At 43.2% G+C, this 19,532-nt stretch overlaps 1 protein-coding gene across 1 annotated transcript in view; it reads right to left on the minus strand.

Annotated features, from left to right (window-relative positions):
• The window catches only part of LOC150064946 (uncharacterized), a 63,450-nt gene that overhangs the window by 34,975 nt on the left and 8,943 nt on the right, over positions 1 to 19,532 (minus strand). Inside the window, exon 3 of the mRNA XM_090329287.1 lies at positions 10,675 to 10,800. Within this exon, the coding sequence (XP_090185413.1) occupies positions 10,675 to 10,800 (126 nt within the window). The remainder of the gene's footprint in view (positions 1 to 10,674; positions 10,801 to 19,532) is intronic.

Here is a 19,532-nt window from a genome sequence, read left to right on the forward strand (position 1 = left end):
AGGACCTGAGGGTGGAGAGGTCCACGTGGACGGAGAAGGTGCGGCGGCTCTCACAGGAGATGAACCAACTCACAGACCAGCGCGAGGAAGACCTGTGGCAGATGGTGGATCTAGAGAACAAGCTGGCAGAAATGGAGAACAAGCTGGCAGAGGCACAGCCCCTTGCAGGACCATCTCAGGCTGACTTAAAGAACCTGGAGCAACAACTTCAATTCCAGGTTCAGGAAAACCAAAGCCTCAGTCTCCAGAACCTGGAGCAACAGGAACGGCTGCTGATACTGCAGAAGAGAGTGGGCGACAAGGCTCAGTCCAACATCTTTGAGACCCAGAAATGCACAGACCTGCAAACGAGAGAGCTGAAAGAGCAGCTGGAGCAGCTGCAGGAAGCTTTCCATAGGCTGAGCACTGAGAAGGACCAGCTCACCAGCCTCCTGACCTCAGAGCAAACGGAGAATGAACACCTTCTGGAGAAGCTGGAGCAGCGAGAGATGGAATTAGGAGAATGGAAAGAGGTGGCTGAAGGAAGTTTTCAAACAGCCCAGAGTCTTCAGGAGCTCAATGCTCAGTACCTGGCCCAGCTGCAGGAACTGAAAACCACCTGTGAAGAGAACATGGCCTCCATTCAGCAGCTGAGTGCAGAGAAGGAGGAGCTGCAACAGCACCTGCTGAGGCACGCCCAGCTGCTGGAGCAGCAGCAGCAGCAGGACCTGACCCTGACCCAAGAGTTGCAGGACACTCTCCAGTGCCTGGAAGACACTACACAAGAGAAGGAGCAACTCCAGGCCCAGCTGAGCTTCCTGGCTTTCCAGGAAGGTAAAGAAGGGGACAAGGAAGAAGCAAGGGCTGAGGAGGCAACTCCAGCCACCGTGACCAGCCCAGAGGCTGTGGACATCCCACAAGTCATGAAGGCCTTTTACCCGAAAGCAAAATCAGTTGCTGAGGTGAAAAAAGTGAAACACAGCCAACAGCTGCAGGAGCAGCAGGCCCACTGCCAGTGCCTGGCCAACTTGGCAGCCCAGTGCCACACCAAGCTGGAACAGCAGGCCCTGTTTCCCAAGAGCAGGAACCATGGTCCCTCAGGGGACAGGAAGCAGGACACGCGGGTGTCTAAGAAGATGAGAATGTGCTTCCTCCAGGCCCTGCCTGACAAAGTGGAGCACCAGAGTCCAGCAGGGGACCTCCAGCACCGGTGTGCCCAGCTGTCCAAACACATCAGCACCCTCGATGACTCCATAATGTTGTACAAAGAACAGATGGAAGTCCTGGACCAACTCTATAAGGAGAAAGATGAGTGTGTCATGGAGCTCTCCCAGGAGAAGATGCAGAAGAAGGAGGAGCTGCAGGAACTTCTGGTGCTCCTTGTGGTTGAAGGCACACAGTGCCAGGGCCAGACGCCTGCAGACCCTGAGACCCCTGCTGCTGAGGTCACTTCACAACTGCCAAGCCCCTCAAACATTGAAGACAGCAAGGAGCAGAAAATCTTTGCAGATGCCCAACTCAAAGACAGTGTGTAGCCTGCCCAGGTAGAGGCAGGGGGGCCTTGTCCCCGAAAGGCCTCCACCCAAGAGCCCACTGTGATGCTGATGCCTGATACCCAGCCGACTGAAGAGCAATCCCGATCCTCTCCTTTCTTCTCCAGGCTGAGGAAAATGATGTGCTGGCGATAATGGTTCTTTAAATACTTATTAGCCACCATGGCAATCTTTTAGGCCTGCACCTAACGGGTGATGACTGGACTTCAACCTCAGGCCAGATAGGACAGAGACTGCGGGAGGTGGCCCTAACTCAAAGTCATCTAAACAGCCACCGGTTGCCGGGGAAGGAGGGCCCTTGATATAGTTTTCACAAATAATCAATTTTTACAAAGAAAAATAAAATGTTATATTTACCGAAACCATCATGTTCCTTTTTTACATAAATGACTAAACACAATGTATTCTGTGAACATTTGGGGAGTAATATTTTGAACATGTATAGAAATAAAACTTTAGTTTACAAGTAAAAAAAAAATCAGTCTTTAGTGCCCAGTATGGCTTTGAACGGCAATCCTCAGTTCTCAGCCTCCTGAGTAGCTAGCCTCCATGCCCTGCTCAACAATTAAAATTTAAAAAAACAAGAAAAATAACTGTTTGGCTTCAGAATAGACTGTTGAGCTTCAGGGTACAGTTGGAAGGTTACAAATAGCACCCGCTGGGTGCCACGGGCTCACACCTGCAAACCTAGCTACAGGAGGCTAAGATATGAGGATCACAATTTGAAGCCAGCCCAGGTAGCAAAGTTAATTGGAAACTCATTTCCAACCAACTACCAAAAAAAGCTGTAAGTGGAACCATGGCTCAAGTGGTAGAGTGCTAGCCTTAAGCAAAAAAAGGTCAGAGACAGAGCCTAAGTCCTGAGTTAAAGCCTTAGTAACAATTCAAGAGAAAGGAAGCATGGAGGCAAGGAAGTGAGAGAGAGAGAGAGGGAAAGAAAGAAAAGGAAGAAAAAGAAAAAGTGAGGAAAAGCACATACTGTGCACAAGAGACACACAGAGAGGGTGGGAGTGAGAAAAAGAGGGGAAAAAAAGAGAGGGAGAGAAAGGGAGAGAACATTACCAGTACAGGTAACCAAAATTGCAAACGAGAAAACAAAACAAAACAACAACAACAAAACAATGCCATGGTGATGAAGAAGCACTGCTTTCAACACACACACACACACACACACACACACACACACACACACACACAAATACAAATAAAGATGGAGGAGGAAACAGACAGCTTATCTAAACCAAGAGGACACCAGGAGAAACCCAAGCACATCTGGAAAAACAAGAAAAGCGAGGAAGAAAGATGGCGTCGAGACAGTAGGGATGCAGCCTAGCCCTCTCTGACAAAAAGAGAGAACCAGGAAGTCCCACGAGCCAACTACCTAAAGAAATCCACAACAACAAACTCAAAAAGCAACGGAGGAGGACTCAAACCGGAAAAGAAATCCAGATAAAGCTCACATCCAACTTTCTGAAAGAATTCGGAACGAAAAGATCCCTGACCCACCTCTCGCCGGATCCAAGCCACGAAAGCCGCGGAAAGCCGTGAAAAGCAGCAGCTGGCACCGGACCAAACCACGAAAAGCGGCTTGAGCGGGTACCGGCTCCACGCTGGGAAAGCGGCGGCGGGCGCCGGATCTAATCCACGAAAAGCGGCGGCAGTGGAGGGCGCCAGGCTGGGAGCCCAACGGCTGCAGAAACCAGCACAGAACCGGGCCAGCAAACGGTGGAAGCAGCGCAACCCAGACGTGGAAGACAGGCGGCGGCGGAGACGGAGGGGAGTGAAAGACTCCCCACCACCGTGGAGCACCCGCACACGGACGCAAACGCGTGAGTAATACAGCGCGTCCCCAAACACATCGGGAAAGCAGAGTGGGTGCCAAGGAATATAACTTAACTCAGACCCCAACACCCCGCCCGAGAACGAATCGCGGGAGCAGGGGGGCAAGGAATATAGAATCCTGTCCCTTCCCTCAACAGCCCCCTCCCTCAGGCCATTGACTGGAGATTGACAGGCGGGCTACCCATAAGACCCAGCACCCCACCAAGGGAGGCGGGGCTGTCCCAACTCCCACCCGCCCAACGGGCTCAACCCCCAGCCCTCTGACTGGAGACTGACAAGCGGGCCGACCCTAAGACTCAGCACCCCACCAGGGGAGGCAGAGCTGTCCCAGCTCCCACCCCCCCACCAGGCTCCTCTCCCAGGCCACTGGATCTGGAGAGTGGAGGGCGTTGGGACCCTGCCTTACAACAGTGGGTAGGGGGTGCGGGAAAATAGGAGCCAGCATCTGCATCCCCTCAATTCCTGAGCGGGGCATCCTCCAGCTGGGAATCCTGAGCAAGACACCACCGAGGGCCCCCCCCCACAGTCACAGACTCTGACAAAGCAGTGGAAACAGCAGGGATCTGAAGGGCCGACCAGCAGCCAAGCTCCCCTTCTGAGAACCAAAAAGGCCCGGCTCTGCCCTTGGAGCCCACGTCCCCAGCTGGGCCCCGCCCCTGGGAACAGAAGGGTCTCCTGCTGGTCCTGCTGAGAGTCTCTGAAACTCTCAACCCTCAGACCCTTGGCTTGGGGCCGCCCCTGGAAACAGCACAGGAAAACATCCACCAACCGCGCTCAGACGGAAGTTCGCAGAGCCATCCCATGGTCCACTGTGAGGCCACTGGTTGGGCTAAAAGCTAGTCGTGCAGCAACACATAAGTTTTTTTCTAATGCTTTCCAAACTTTGTACTCAAATACACTACCTACTTACCCCCTCTGACCTCTCTCATTCTATTTTTCTATCTCTGGACTTCTGTTCGTCTTTTTCAACCCTTATACTGCATGGATCTACACTTGATGGCTGTTGAGCAACACTGTATATCTAGGTGTTTAATTATTCTCGAGGCTCAGAGGGACTTAAAGACAGTAGAGATTAGATTGAGAGGCTTATTGTTTTGGGTATAAATCGCTTATCAGTGGCTTATTAGACTGGTCGGTAACTGCACAAAAAGAAAGAGTGATAACACCAACCAAAACTTGTGAACATCTAGAGTCTGCCAGCTACAGAGGTCTAGGTTGGTTATATCTGAAAAACTATAATCGTGTTTAGTATTAATCTTGCTCCCATTTTCAAATGGGCAGAACAAGAAACTCAAGAAAAATGTCAAATCAGGAAACAACATCCCCCACCCAATGTAAACAGACAATGGAACAGTCACTGGCAAACCTAGAGGAGAGTCTTCCAAGTGCTATACAAATGCAATTGATAAACATCATTAATGAAAAATGTGAAAATGTAAAGAAAGAGATAAGGGAGGAAGCCATAGCTGAACAAGAGGAAACCATAAGCAAGGTGATAAGTGAAAAAGAAGAAGCCATAAAGGAGGCCATAATAAAGGTTTTTCAAAGAAAGATGGATGAATTCATAGAATCCACAAATAAAACGGTGACTGAACTCCAGCAAATGTTCAAAGAAAGTAAAGCTACTGAGTTAACCATTCAAATGGAAATCAAGGAGCTAAAGAAATCCATACACGATCTAAAAGAAGAGATGCAAGGCATCAAAAATGAGCAATTAGAAGCAAGGGAGATGAAAAATAAAGTAGATAGCTTTGATAGCAGGTTAGACAATGCAGAGGAGAGAATTTCCGGGGCTGAAGATAATTTAGTTATTCTAGAGACAGAACAGAAAATGAGTCAATCCAAATCTAGGAAAAATGAGAGAGCGCTTCAGGAGGTCCAAGATACAATTAGGAAGCCTAATTTAAGGCTAATAGGTATTGAGGAGGGCGTGGAGAAAGAGGTCAACGGTATTGGAAATATACTTCCGGGAATCATCTCAGAGAATTTCCCAAACATCCAGAAGGGCAGGCCCATCCAGATACAAGAAGCTTTTAGAACCCCAAACAGACCTGACCTGAAAAGAACATCCCACCGCCACATCGTAATCCGAACTGGATCAATAGAAACCAAAAAAAGGATCCTAAAGGAAGCCAGGGAAAAGGGTTCAGTAACCTATAAAGGAAAACCAATCAGAATAACCCCAGATTTCTCAGCAGAGACCCTGCAAGCAAGAAGTGACTGGAAGCATATATGTCATGCCCTTAAGTCAAATAACTACCAACCAAGAATCCTGTACCCAGCTAAGCTCTCATTCATAACTGAGGGAACAATAAAAACATTCCATTCCAGGGAAAAGCTGCAACAATATGTCGCAACAAAACCAACACTACAGAGAATTCTCAAAGATGTTCTATACATAGAAAACCAAAATAAATGCAATATAGGGAAAGAAATGGCACCTAAACAGCATACCATCTAAGGACCACAAGAACTGTCAAGACACAGGCCCAAATAAAAGCTTTTAAAAATGGTAGGACCTAATAAATATCTCTCAATCTTAACTCTCAATATCAATGGACTTAACTCTCCAATTAAACGGCATAGGCTGTCTAGTTGGATCAAAAAGCAAGAGCCATCGTTCTGCTGTCTTCAAGAGACACATCTTACGCAAAAAAACAATCATCTTTTGAAAGTGAGAGGTTGGAATAAACTCTATCAAGCTAACGGCCCCCATAAACAGGCTGGAGTTGCCACCCTCATATCAGATAAAATAGACTTCAAACTAAAATTAGTAAAAAAAAAAAAAAGATAAAGAATGTTACTACATACTACTAAAGGGATCTTTCCTCCAGGAAGACATAACGATCCTAAATATTTACACACCCAATCCCGGAGCTCCAAACTTCATCAAGCAAACTTTACTTACACTGAAACCATACATAGATCCAAATACAGTGATTGTCGGTGACTTTAACACACCACTCTCACCTATGGACAGATCAACAAGGCAAAACTCAACAGAGAAACCTTAGAACTGAACAACTATATAGACCAACTAGATCTAACAGACATCTGCAGAATATTCCACCCAGCAACAACACAATATACATTTTTCTCAGCAGCACATGGAACATTTTCCAAAATAGATCACATCTTAGGCCATAAAACAAACCTGGACAGATTCAGAAACACTGAAATTATTCCATGCACACTCTCAGACCACAAAGGCATCAAATTGGAACTGAACACACATCTCCACCAACGAAAACCCTGTGACGTATGGAGACTGAACAACACATTGTTGAATCACCAATGGGTCATCGAAGAGATCAGAACAGAAATCCAACAGTTTATGAAATTTAACAGTAAGGAGCACACAAAATACCAACTCCTTTGGGACACAGCAAAGGCAGTACTTAGAGGAAAATTTATAGCGCTGAGTGCCTACAACAACAAGTGGGAAAAATTGCAAACCAACAAGTTAATGTCTCACCTTAAGATCCTGGAAAAAGAGCAACAAACCAACCCTAATCCCAATAGAAGAAAGCAAATTAGTAAAATCAAAGCAGAATTAAATGATTTGGAATCCAAAAAAAACTATAGAAAGAATCAACAAAACAAGGAGTTGGTTCTTTGAAAGAATTAACAAAATTGACAAGCCCTTAGCAAATCTTACCAAAAAAAGAAGAGAGCATATCGAAATAAACAAAATCGCAGATGAAAATGGTAATATCACGACAGAAATTACCAAGATCCAGAATATCATGAGGGAATACTTCTCAAACCTTTATGCCAACAAATTTGAGAATCTAGATGAAATGGATGAATTCCTAGCCAATATTAACATACCCACACTGAACCAAGAAGAACTAAGCCAACTCAACAGGCCTAATTCAAGCTCTGAAATAGAAATGGCAATTAGAGAACTTCCACCTAAGGAAAGCCCAGGGCCAGATGGATTCACAGCTGAATTCTATAAGGTCTTCAAAGCAGAGCTCACGCCAATACTCCTCAAGCTCTTCAACGAAATTGAAAATGAAGGTTCCTTACCAAACTCATTCTATGAAGCCAGTATAACCCTCATCCCCAAACCAGACAGAGATTCATCAAAGAAAGAGAACTATAGACCTATATCTTTGATGAACATCGATGCAAAACTTCTCAACAAAATACTGGCCAACCGTCTACAACACCTCATCAAAAAAATTATACACTATGATCAAACTGGATTCATCATGGGGAGGCAAAGCTGGTTCAACATACGCAAATCAATTAATATAATTCAACACATCAACAGGAGCAAGGACAAAAATCACATGATTGTCTCAATAGACACGGAAAAGGCATTTGACAAGATCCAACACCCCTTTATGTTAAAAGCTCTGGAGAAACTAGGAATCCATGGAACATTCCTCAATGTAATAAAGGCTGTGTATGAGAAACCTACTGCTAGTATTACACTTAGTGGTGAAAATCTAAAGCCATTCCCTCTAAAATCAGGAATGAGACAAGGATGCCCACTCTCTCCACGCCTCTTTAACATAGTACTAGAATTCCTAGCCAGTGCAATAAGGCAAGAAGCAAGCATAAAGGGGATCCAAGGAGGGAAAGAGGAAATAAAACTATCCCTCTTTGCAGACGACATGATTCCGTATTTAAAGAATCCTATAGACTCTACTCCCAAGCTCCTTGATCTGATTCAAAGTTTGGAGGAGTAGCAGGCTATAAAATCAACCCTCAAGAATCAACTGCCTTCCTTTACGCCAACAGTGAGAGGAACTAGGCAATAATCAGGAAAGAAACTCCTTTCACAATAGCCTCAAAGAAAATAAAGTACCTAGGAATTGGCTTAACTAAGAATGTAAAGGACCTTTTTGAAGAAAACTTTAAAACCCTAAGAAAGGAAATTAAAGCAGAACTAAGGAAATGGAAAAACCTCCCATGCTCCTGGATTGGAAGAATCAACATTGTGGAAATGACAATCTTGCCAAGAGCTATCTACAAATTCAATGCAATACCCATCAATATCCCAATGTCATTCTTTAAAGAAATAGAAGAGGCAATCCAAAATTTCATATGGAATAATAAAAGACCCCGTATAGCAAAAACACTTCTTAGCAGAAAGAACAGCGCTGGAGGAATTTCAATTCCAAACTTTAGACTCGATTACAGAGCTCTAATTATCAAAACAGCTTGGTACTGGCACAGGAGCAGGCCTGAAGACCAATGGAATAGAACTGAGGACCCAGATATTAAACCACAGACCTATGGCCACCTAATCTTTGACAAGGGAGCCAAAAAAATAGAATGGAAGAAAGACAGCCTCTTCAACAAGTTGTGCTGGCAGAACTGGTTAAGCACCTGCAGAAAACTAAAGTTGGATCCTTCTTTGTCACCCTGCACTAGAATTAGCTCCAAATGGATCAAAGACCTGGAGGTAAAAGCTGACACACTGGAAACTTTACAGGAAGGAATAGGAGACACACTATGCCTCCTTGGCACAGGTCGAAACTTTCTTAATAAGGACCAAGAATCACAACAAATCAGAGAAAGACTGGATAAGTGGGACTGCATTAAACTGCAGAGTTTTGGTAAGGCAAAGGACATAGCTAGTAAACTAATCAGGAAGCCTACAGAGTGGGAGAAGATCTTCACCAACCAAACAACGGACAAAGGCCTCATATCTAAAATATATCAACAACTCAAAAAATTGAATCACTCCAAAACTAACCTCCAAAGTAACAACCATCCCATTAAAAAATGGGCCAAAGCCTTAAAGAGAGTCTTCTCTGAAGAAGAAACAAAAATGGCTTACAGACACATGAAGAAGTGCTCAACATCTCTGGTCATAAAAGAAATTCAAATCAAAACAACTCTAAGATTCCATCTCACACCAGTTAGGATGGCCAGGATCAGGAAAACGAATAACAACAGATGCTGGAGGGGATGTGGCCAGTAGGGATCACTACTACACTGTTGGTGGGAGTGCAAACTCGCTCAACCACTATGGAAAGCAGTGTGGCAGTGCCTCAAAAGGCTAAACATAGAACTCCCCTATGACCCAGCAATTCCACTACTTGGCATTTACCCAACCATCCAGAAACAAGGACATACTAAATCCACTAGCACAACAATGTTCATTGCAGCACTATTCACCATAGCAAAGATATGGAACCAACCTAGATGTCCCTCAGTTGATGAGTGGATCAACAAGTTGTGGTATTTGTACACAATGGAATTCTATGCTGCTGTCAGAAAGAATGACATCGCCCCATTTGTTAGGAAATGGAAAGACAGAAAAAATCATATTAAGTGAAGTAAGCCAGACTCAAAGGGACTTAGGCTCAATGATTTCCCTCATTCGTCATAATCAGTAGAAACCTTGGGCTCTACTAGCAGAGATCTGCAATAGAGCAAAATCTTGATACATAAGGCCATATAATGTGAAGCTAATTGAAAGGACCTCCAGGATATTGAAACAAAAGCCATATAATGAATGATTGTTGTCCTTAATGTACTATGTTGTCTCTCATCTCCTTTGCTGTCCCTTGGTTATCTCATATTGGTATAGTATCTCACTTTGTTATCTGATATATTGAATTTATTTGTATTTGTATATTTGAAATTTGATAGGGAAGGGGGGAAAACCAAGACGGGTGGGGGGTGTTGGGGGGAGGGAAATGGGTACCAAGACATGTGAAAGGGTATCAAGGTATGTGAATTAATGCACCTTCTACCTGGCAAATATCAGGTAACCCTTTTACTAATTACAATAAAAATATGGAAAAAAAATAAATAAATGAAAGGCCTGGGAGTTTGGCCTAATGGTATAGTGCTTGCTTAGCATGCACATACATAGAAAAGGCTAGAAGTGTTGCTGTGGCTCAAGTGGTAGAGCTCTAGCCTTGAGAAAGTCCAAGGTCAGACATCAGGCCCTGAGTTCAAATCCAGGACTGGCAAAAAAAATTGAAAAAGAAACTGCACCTGTCCAACTATAGCAAGTCCCACACTCTCCCCAAACTAGACCAGAGTTGGATGGGGCTGGGACTGCAGGAGCAGACTCGACCCATTCTGCCTGGATCACAAGATTCTGGCCACACCCTCTATTAGTTCCTGTTTTTCACTGACCAATGGGATAGGAGATTTGGGGCCACGCCCACGTTCCACGCTGCCTAGCAATACTGGTATTCTGTCTGTTGACTTATACCACTACCAGCAACTGTTGAAGGGAGAGGTGGCTGAGTGGTGATCGAGAGAATCCAGGTGATTTGGCGATAGACTTGGATACTCGCTTACTTATTAGTGATTGGGTACGTACAGGAGATTTTGAAGAGCCTGGGAATGTGGCCGGTCCATCTTTCCCATCCCAGAGCTGGCACGTCTGAACGATCAAATCCAAGAAAGAAACGACTGCAGGAACATCAGCAGAACTATCTTCATGGATCTGAAAAGATAAGGAAGAAAAATAAAAGGGGAGGCAAGCCCACGACCAACACCACTGGGGTCTGTAATTCACGTGAGGGTGCAGCCAGAGACCAAGCTGACCCTGAGCCTCGCCTGCCTTCAGGCACAGTCGGAGCAGCCAGGGTCAAGAGTGTCACAGGTCCCAATAACAACAAGGCCCACATGGAACAGGAAGTCAAACGAAGTCAGGTGGAGCATGAAGATCTGACCAGCCGCCTGCAGGCTTCTCAGCAACGCAGCTTAGACCTAGAGATGGCCTTGTCTGCCCTCACCACCACGCAGAAGGACATTGAGCAGAAGAACAGACAGCTCATCCAAGACCTGGGTGATGTGAAGCTGCAGCTCGAGGAAAAGAGCAGAAGGTGTGACAACCTGCAGGAGCTGAATGCAGACTTACAGGGGAAGCTGGACGTGCTCCGGACCCAGAAGTCCAACATGAAATTGAAAATAGAAAAATTCCAACGAGTGCTAGAGGAGCAGGCAGTGCTGAAAAGAAGAATAGAAAATGTGCAAAGTGTGGTGAGTGCATTGAGGTTGGAGAGGGACAAGATTGCGGAGGACCTGAGGGTGGAGAGGTCCACGTGGACGGAGAAGGTGCGGCGGCTCTCACAGGAGATGAACCAACTCACAGACCAGCGCGAGGAAGACCTGTGGCAGATGGTGGATCTAGAGAACAAGCTGGCAGAAATGGAGAACAAGCTGGCAGAGGCACAGCCCCTTGCAGGACCATCTCAGGCTGACTTAAAGAACCTGGAGCAACAACTTCAATTCCAGGTTCAGGAAAACCAAAGCCTCAGTCTCCAGAACCTGGAGCAACAGGAACAGCTGGTGATACTGCAGAAGAGAGTGGGCGACAAGGCTCAGTCCAACATCTTTGAGACCCAGAAATGCACAGACCTGCAAACGAGAGAGCTGAAAGAGCAGCTGGAGCAGCTGCAGGAAGCTTTCCATAGGCTGAGCACTGAGAAGGACCAGCTCACCAGCCTCCTGACCTCAGAGCAAACGGAGAATGAACACCTTCTGGAGAAGCTGGAGCAGCGAGAGATGGAATTAGGAGAATGGAAAGAGGTGGCTGAAGGAAATTTTCAAACAGCCCAGAGTCTTCAGGAGCTCAAAGCTCAGTACCTGGCCCAGCTGCAGGAACTGAAAACCACCTGTGAAGAGAACATGGCCTCCATTCAGCAGCTGAGTGCAGAGAAGGAGGAGCTGCAACAGCACCTGCTGAGGCACGCCCAGCTGCTGGAGCAGCAGCAGCAGCAGGACCTGACCCTGACCCAAGAGTTGCAGGACACTCTCCAGTGCCTGGAAGACACTACACAAGAGAAGGAGCAACTCCAGGCCCAGCTGAGCTTCCTGGCTTTCCAGGAAGGTAAAGAAGGGGACAAGGAAGAAGCAAGGGCTGAGGAGGCAACTCCAGCCGCCGTGACCATCCCAGAGGCTGTGGACATCCCACAAGTCATGAAGGCATTTTACCTGAAAGCAAAATCAGTTGCTGAGGTGACAAAAGTGAAACTCAGCCAACAGCTGCAGGAGCAGCAGGCCCACTGCCAGTGCTTGGCCAACTTGGCAGCCCAGTGCCAGACCAAGCTGGAGCAGCAGGCCCTGTTTCCCAAGAGCAGGAACCATGGTCCCTCAGGGGACAGGAAGCAGGACACGTGGGTGTCTAAGAAGATGAGAATGTGCTTGCTCCAGGCCCTGCTGACAAAGTGGAGCACCAGAGTCCAGCAGGGGACCTCCAGCACCGGTGTGCCCAGCTGTCCAAACACATCAGCACCCTCGACGACTCCATAATGCTGTACAAAGAACAGATGGAAGTCCTGGACCAACTCTATAAGGAGAAAGATGATTGTGTCATGGAACTCTCCCAGGAGAAAATGCAGAAGAAGGAGCTGCAGGAACTTCTGGTGCTCCTTGTGGTTGAAGGCACACAGTGCCAGGGCCAGATGCCTGCAGACCCTGAGACCCCTGCTGCTGAGGTCACTTCACACCTGCCAAGCCACTCAAACATGAAGACAGAAAGGAGCAGAAAATCTTTGCAGATGCCCAACTCAAAGACAGTGTGCAGCCTGCCCAGGTAGAGGCAGGGGGGCCTTGTCCCCGAAAGGCCTCCACCCCAGAGCCCACTGTGATGCTTATGCCTGATACCCAGCCGACTGAAGAGCTTTCGGGCCAGGGCAATGAGCAATCCCGATCCTCTCCTTTCTTCTCCAGGCCGAGGAAAACGATGTGCTGGCGATAATGCTTCTTTAAAGACTTGTTAGCCACCATGGCAATCTTTTAGGCCTGCACCTAACGGGTGATGACTGGACTTCAACCTCAGGCCAGATAGGACAGAGACTGCGGGAGGTGGCCCTAACTCAAAGTCATCTAAACAGCCACTGGTTGCCGGGGAAGGAGGGCCCTTGATATAGTTTTCACACATAATCAATTTTTACAAAGAAAAATTAAATGTTATATTTACCGAATCCATCATGTTCCTTTTTTATATAAATGACTAAACACAATGTATTCTGTGAACATAGAAACAAATGACTCAGAGATTGGGCCAGACAAAAAAGAAAAAGTTGCATGCAGTAGTATCCTGAGGATCACAGAACAGAAATAGCTCCTTAACTAAAAAACTGAAGCAATCCCAATTAGCCAAAGTTTACTTACCAGCATGGTATCAATTCTAATTGTCTGTTTTTATAATTATACAATGTTTATGGAAGATTTTGACATTAGGGAAAGTAATATGAAATGCTCAGCTACTGCCTATGGACACTGTTACCAATTACTTACTACAACTTTCTGAATAGCATTACAATAATTCTTTCTTTCCTTACTTCTTGGTGCAGGGGCCTAGGTACTCTCTCTGAGCTTTGTTACTTAAGGCTAGTGCTCTACCACTTGATCAATAATTCTACTTCTAGCTTTTTTGTTGGATAATTGGAGACACGAGTCATATGCTCTTTCCTCTCAGGCTGGCATCGAACTGAGTTCCTTAGATCTCAAACTCCTGTGTAGCTAGAAATACTCGTCTGAAAATCCAGCCAAACTGGCTTCTTTAAAGTTCTGAAAGTCAGAAGTATCACTAAGTGAAAGTCAAGATGTCAGAAGAGCTGCCTTACTTCTCAAAACTTAATCTGATAACTGTATGATAAGCTACATCAGACAGACATTACTTTAAAATCACAAATTCAGATTTTCCAGGTTGAAAGACATAAAGGTCTTTCTCTTATCAAACTTGGGAGTCTTTAATGGTAGTGCTGTCTGAAAACTACCCCAGAAGCTATCTGTGAAAAATGCCATCACTGACCTGAGACTAAGAGTTCCTTTAGTGCTACAGTGCTTGGCTTAAACCCAGCTGTCCACGGAGACCTATGACTCCCTGCTCTCTATAGAAAGATCTGTAACTTTCCAGAGCCTCCCTGAGTCTCCAGATACATAGTCTGACATAAAAATATCTGATATCAGATATTGTGGACTGGAGATCAAACATTTCCCATGATGCACCACTATTGAACAATAAAAGAACTAGAAATAAGGAGTTGAAATCTGTGCTAAATCCTCTCCCCAGGAACATAGCCACAATGTATCACACTTTGGCTCTGCCATGCACTGTTGGCTCACACCTGTAACACCAGCTACTCAGGAGGCTGAGTGCTAAGAATTGCAATTCAATCCATATGAAGCAGTGAAGTTTGTGAGACTCTTTATCTCCAGCAAAAATCCCAGAGTTGAGCTGTGGCTTAAGTGGTAGAGTGCTAGCCTTGAGCGAAAAAGCTCAGGAACAGTGCCCACATCCTGAGTTCAAGCTCCAGAACTGGCATGAAATAGACTCTTGGCCCAATGATATCCTTGAAGAGTATCAGCGGCAAAACGGCTGCATTTTCATGTCTTGTCTTATAACATCCCCTAATATCTTTATTTTATTTCAGCCCCAGATATGCTTATTATTTATTATCAAAACCTTTCCTGAAGAAATTATTTTTATTATCTTTGAGTAATTGTCCAAAGGGATTTCAATTCAACAGAATAATTTATGAATAAAAGCATCTTGATCAATGTCATTCCTTTCCCCAATCTCGCCTAACTCCACCCATCCTCTCAAGTTACTGGGTTCCTTTTTCACATAGATGCGTTGCATATTATTATTGTGCTCACATACACCTCATCTCTTCATTCACAAGTCCCCTGCTCTTGACTTCCTTCCCTCCCCAGCAACACACATTTCAGCTTCCTGGTATTTATTTTCTTACACTATTAGTTATTCAAAGGAGTTATACCATTACAATACTCCCCTACATATACCATACTTTAGATAATACATTTAACTCTATAGACATATGACATCTCCTCAATCATAAGGAAATAGAAAGACTTGTAAAAACTCATATTAAGTGAAGCAAGCTAGACTCAATGGAACATAGACTCCATGGTTTCCCTCATTTGTAATAGTATACATCTAAGACTCTCCTAGCAGAGGATCACAATAGCTCAAAAGCTATGCACATGAGGCCATAGAGGATGAGACTAAATGAAATGAATTCTAGGATATGGAAACAAGAGCTTTATCTTGTGTGATTGTTTTTCTTAATGTACTATGTTATTTCTTCCCTCTTTTTTCCCCTAATGGTTAATTTCATGTGGATACTGTATCTGACTTTGTAACCTGGTATATTGTATATCCATTTATTTGTTTATTTGAAATAGAGAAGGGAAGGGAAGGGAAGGGGGGAAAATAAGATGTTTGGGAGGGGGTTGGAGGAGGGAAATGGGGACAAAAACATGAGAATGGTTATCAATGTGCAAGAAGTAATGTACCTACTACCTGATGAATATAACTGTAACCCCTCTATATAATACCCCGATGATAAAAAAGGAAATGAAAACTGCTTAAAACCAAGAAAAAAGTAGCATTGTATGTGTGTGTGTATCATGTTTTCTAATATATCCTTTCACAATAATACAATATGGTTTATAGAATTTATCCTTGCCTATTTCATTCCATAAACATATGAGAAAAAGCTTATTCTGGAGAAAAAATTGTATTTTTGATTATTTAAACCATATGTTCATTTCCCAAGAATGAAGAAAAGAATGATACAGGAGTTATATTTCTCTTTCTCTTGAACTGCAGGACAACCACTTTAAGGCTACTACCCACTGAAAATTCAGAGAAGTCGCAAGGTGATGTCTTGTAACCTAGGATGAGTAAAATTCCAATGAACGTGACAGATGCAGGAAATCTCTGTGAAACCTCTTTCACCAATAAGTGTTCTTTTTCTGACTTGTTCCTGGTCAAAATGAATTGAATGCTTCTTTTGGATTTTAGCTTTTTGACTTTTTAAGAAAAATTCTATGGCTGGATAAATGGCTTTGCAGTGAAGAGCTGGTAGATAGAAAAATGCATAGAATGAAGTCAAATAGAGAAGACATTCAGCATCAGGCAAACTCTGAATCTTAATAAGAGGAAAATCACCCCCCCAAGATAATGATCTATGTAAAAAAGGGAATAGTTAATAAATTACCTTATATTCTGAATAGATTATAAGATATGGCTTTTAAGAAATAACAAGTGTCATGAAGAGAAATATAAAATCTGTCTTGTCCCCAAAACATCTATTACTATCACTAAAAACAAGAAAAAATGCTTGATGATAAAAAAATGCTTCAATGTCCCCCCCAAATTTTTGAATCTTCAAGAATAAGAAAAGGAGATGAAATTAGATTGACAAAGAGATCAGAGTAGTACAAAAGGAAGCTAACATCCCAAAACAATGAAAATAAGCATAATTGATTATTAGCTAACTCAAAGGAAGCTCAAAGTTCAAAATTAAACACACACACACACACACACACACACACACACACACACACACACACCAAAAAAGAGTAGACCAGAATATCAGCCAAGTAATTTATTTAAAATGTAGGTTCTGCAAAACTACAATAATTATTTACCAGTGTTATAAAAATAATTGAGCTTCTGGAACAAAAGGCCTTTGACCTTCTATCAAAACCAGTGAAGTACCATCTGAAGAAAGTAGTTAATGTGCTAAGAGATGTCTTCTAATACAAATGTGATGCTCTTCCTGTAAAACCAATACAGTGATTCACCCTAGTGCACTTATTGAAAATAAAACTTTTAAAATAAGAAACACAGCGGAACTAGGGCATACTAAATCCACTACCACAACAATGTTCATTGCAGCATTATTCACCATAGTAAAAATATGGAACCAACCTAGATGTCCCTCAGTTGATGAGTGGATCAGCAAGTTGTGGTATTTGTACACAATAGAATTCTATGCTGCTGTCAGAAAAAAACGATATCATCCCATTTGTTAGGAAATGGTAAGTCTTAGAAAAGATCATATTAAATGAAGTTAGCCAGACTCAAAGGAACTTAGGCTCAATGGTTCCCCTCATTTGGCATAATCAGTAGAAACCTTGGGCTCTACTAGCAGAGATCTGCAATAGAGCAAAATCTTGATTCATAAGGCCATATAGTATGAAGCTAATTGAAAGGACCTCCAGGATATTGAAACAAAAGCCATATAATGGATGATTGTTGTCCTTAATGTACTATGTTATCCCTCATCTCCTTTGCTGTCCCTTGGGTATCTCATATTGTTACAGTACCTCACTCTGTTATCTGATATATTGAGTTTATTTGTATTTGATTATTTGAAATTTGATAGGGAAGGGGGTAAAACCAAGACGGGGGGTGGGGGGGATGGTAAAAGGTACCAAGACATGTGAAAGGGTATCAATATATGTGAATTAATGCACCTTCTATATGGCAAATATCATGTAACCCTTTTATTAATTACAATAAATAAATGAAAAAAAATGAATGATTGTTATCCTTAATGTACTATGTTATCTCCCATCTCTTTTGCTGTCCCTTGGTTACCTCATATTGTTACAGTATCTCACTTTGTTATTTGATATATTGGATTTATTTGTATTTGGTTATTTGAAATTGGATAGGGAAGGGGGGAAAACCAAGACGGGGGGGAGGTGGAGAGGAGGGTAATGGGGACCAAGACATGTGAAAGGGTATCAATATATGTGAATTAATGCACCTTCTATCTGGCAAATATCATGTAACCCTTTTATTAATTACAATAAATATATATATATATATAAAAAAAAGAAACACAGTGGGATAGGTGAATCAAAGAAAGTTTACCTCCCAAACAGAAGCCCTGGTGTTCCTTTTTTCTTCTTTCTTTCTTTTTCTTTCTTTCTTTTTTACAAGTCCTGTACCTTGAGCTCATGACATGAGTACATCCTTCGGCTTTCTCAAGGCTAGAACTCTACCACTTGAGCTACAGCACCACTTCTGGCTTTTTTCCATAGATGTGGTACTGAGGAACCGAACCCAGATCTTCATGCATGCTAGGCAAGCACTCTATCACCAGGCCAAACTCATGGCTCATACCCTGATATTCTTTTAATGAAGGTTCAGGCCTGTCACCCTGCCACACTCCCATAATACCAACAAAGTAACAAGTCTATGCAAAAACCTCTTCCATTACCCCAGAATCCACTATCTGGGCTTCCATGGGAAAAAGAGATTTGTTGGAAAACTAAACCTTCCTTAAATATTTATTTGGGAAGAATGGTGGAGACTTGAGGAATTGGATAGAAGAAATCCATATGTTGTGAAGCATGTTATCAATGAAATCCAGATATATAACACACTAGTGTATGTATGAGAAAATACCACATAACTGTGGCCCCCCCTCAAAAAATTTAAAAAGAAGCTGCTTTAAACACTCCTCTCAAAATCAAATTTTCTAAGTCTGTATTTAAAACAAAGTTTCTACTGATTTTATAAGACATCACCAAAACCAAATGGAACTGAAACATTAAAATTAAAAGGTTATAGTAGCTGTCCATTAATGATTATAACTCATAGGTAGCCATTTAAGTATCAAAGTGGAGTCCAAGGCAAAATGCATTAACTGGAGAAAAGGTTACTTTCTCTAGATAGAAAGTACAGTCCATAAAGAAGACTTCACAATCACGAACCTTTGAAAATGAATTACAAAGCATCAAAGTACAGAAACCCGACTATTAGGATTGCAGGAGAAAACTGACAGCCACTATTAACAGTAGAAGGCTCTCAGTGCTATAAAATGTCAAAGACAGATTAATTAGGCCAAAAACAATCAAGGAAATAAGTAAAAACATGAATAAGGATTTAGAGATTTCACACCACATAATAAATACATGTAGAGAAGTTTTATGACATGGACTTTGGATAGTAATGTCCTCTTCTCTTTTCTATCTTAGTCACCTCCCCACCATCTTCTATCACCTATAGTTTTCAAGCATATTTTTTTTAAAGGAAAGCAGCGTGTTGTTAAAAAAGAAGAAAAAATACTACAGCATGCATTGATACATTTGAATTGGTGCAAGTCCCTTTAGAATGACAGAGAATGTTAATATTAAATAATCAAATGAGAAAAATGTTACAAATGGGTAGAGTAAAACACTCTAATGAGGGGCATGGAGCAGAAAAGCAAGCCACAGGAGTTGTCTCTGCCCTTGTCAGTCAGAGCCCTGATGAGGATTTCACAACCGTTCTTTGGTCTCATTACTACTTTCAAGGCACAGACTGCCTTGACTTCTGCTCAACTCCTCCTGTCCTTCAAGTCTATTGCTTCCACGTGAAGGTAAGGTGTTTTGTCACTATCTTCGATTTGATGCACTTTC

This window comes from Megascapheus bottae, chromosome 3, assembly GCF_031878675.1.
Source record: "Megascapheus bottae isolate mThoBot1 chromosome 3, mThoBot2.hap1, whole genome shotgun sequence".
NCBI classification, from domain to species: domain Eukaryota; kingdom Metazoa; phylum Chordata; class Mammalia; order Rodentia; family Geomyidae; genus Megascapheus; species Megascapheus bottae.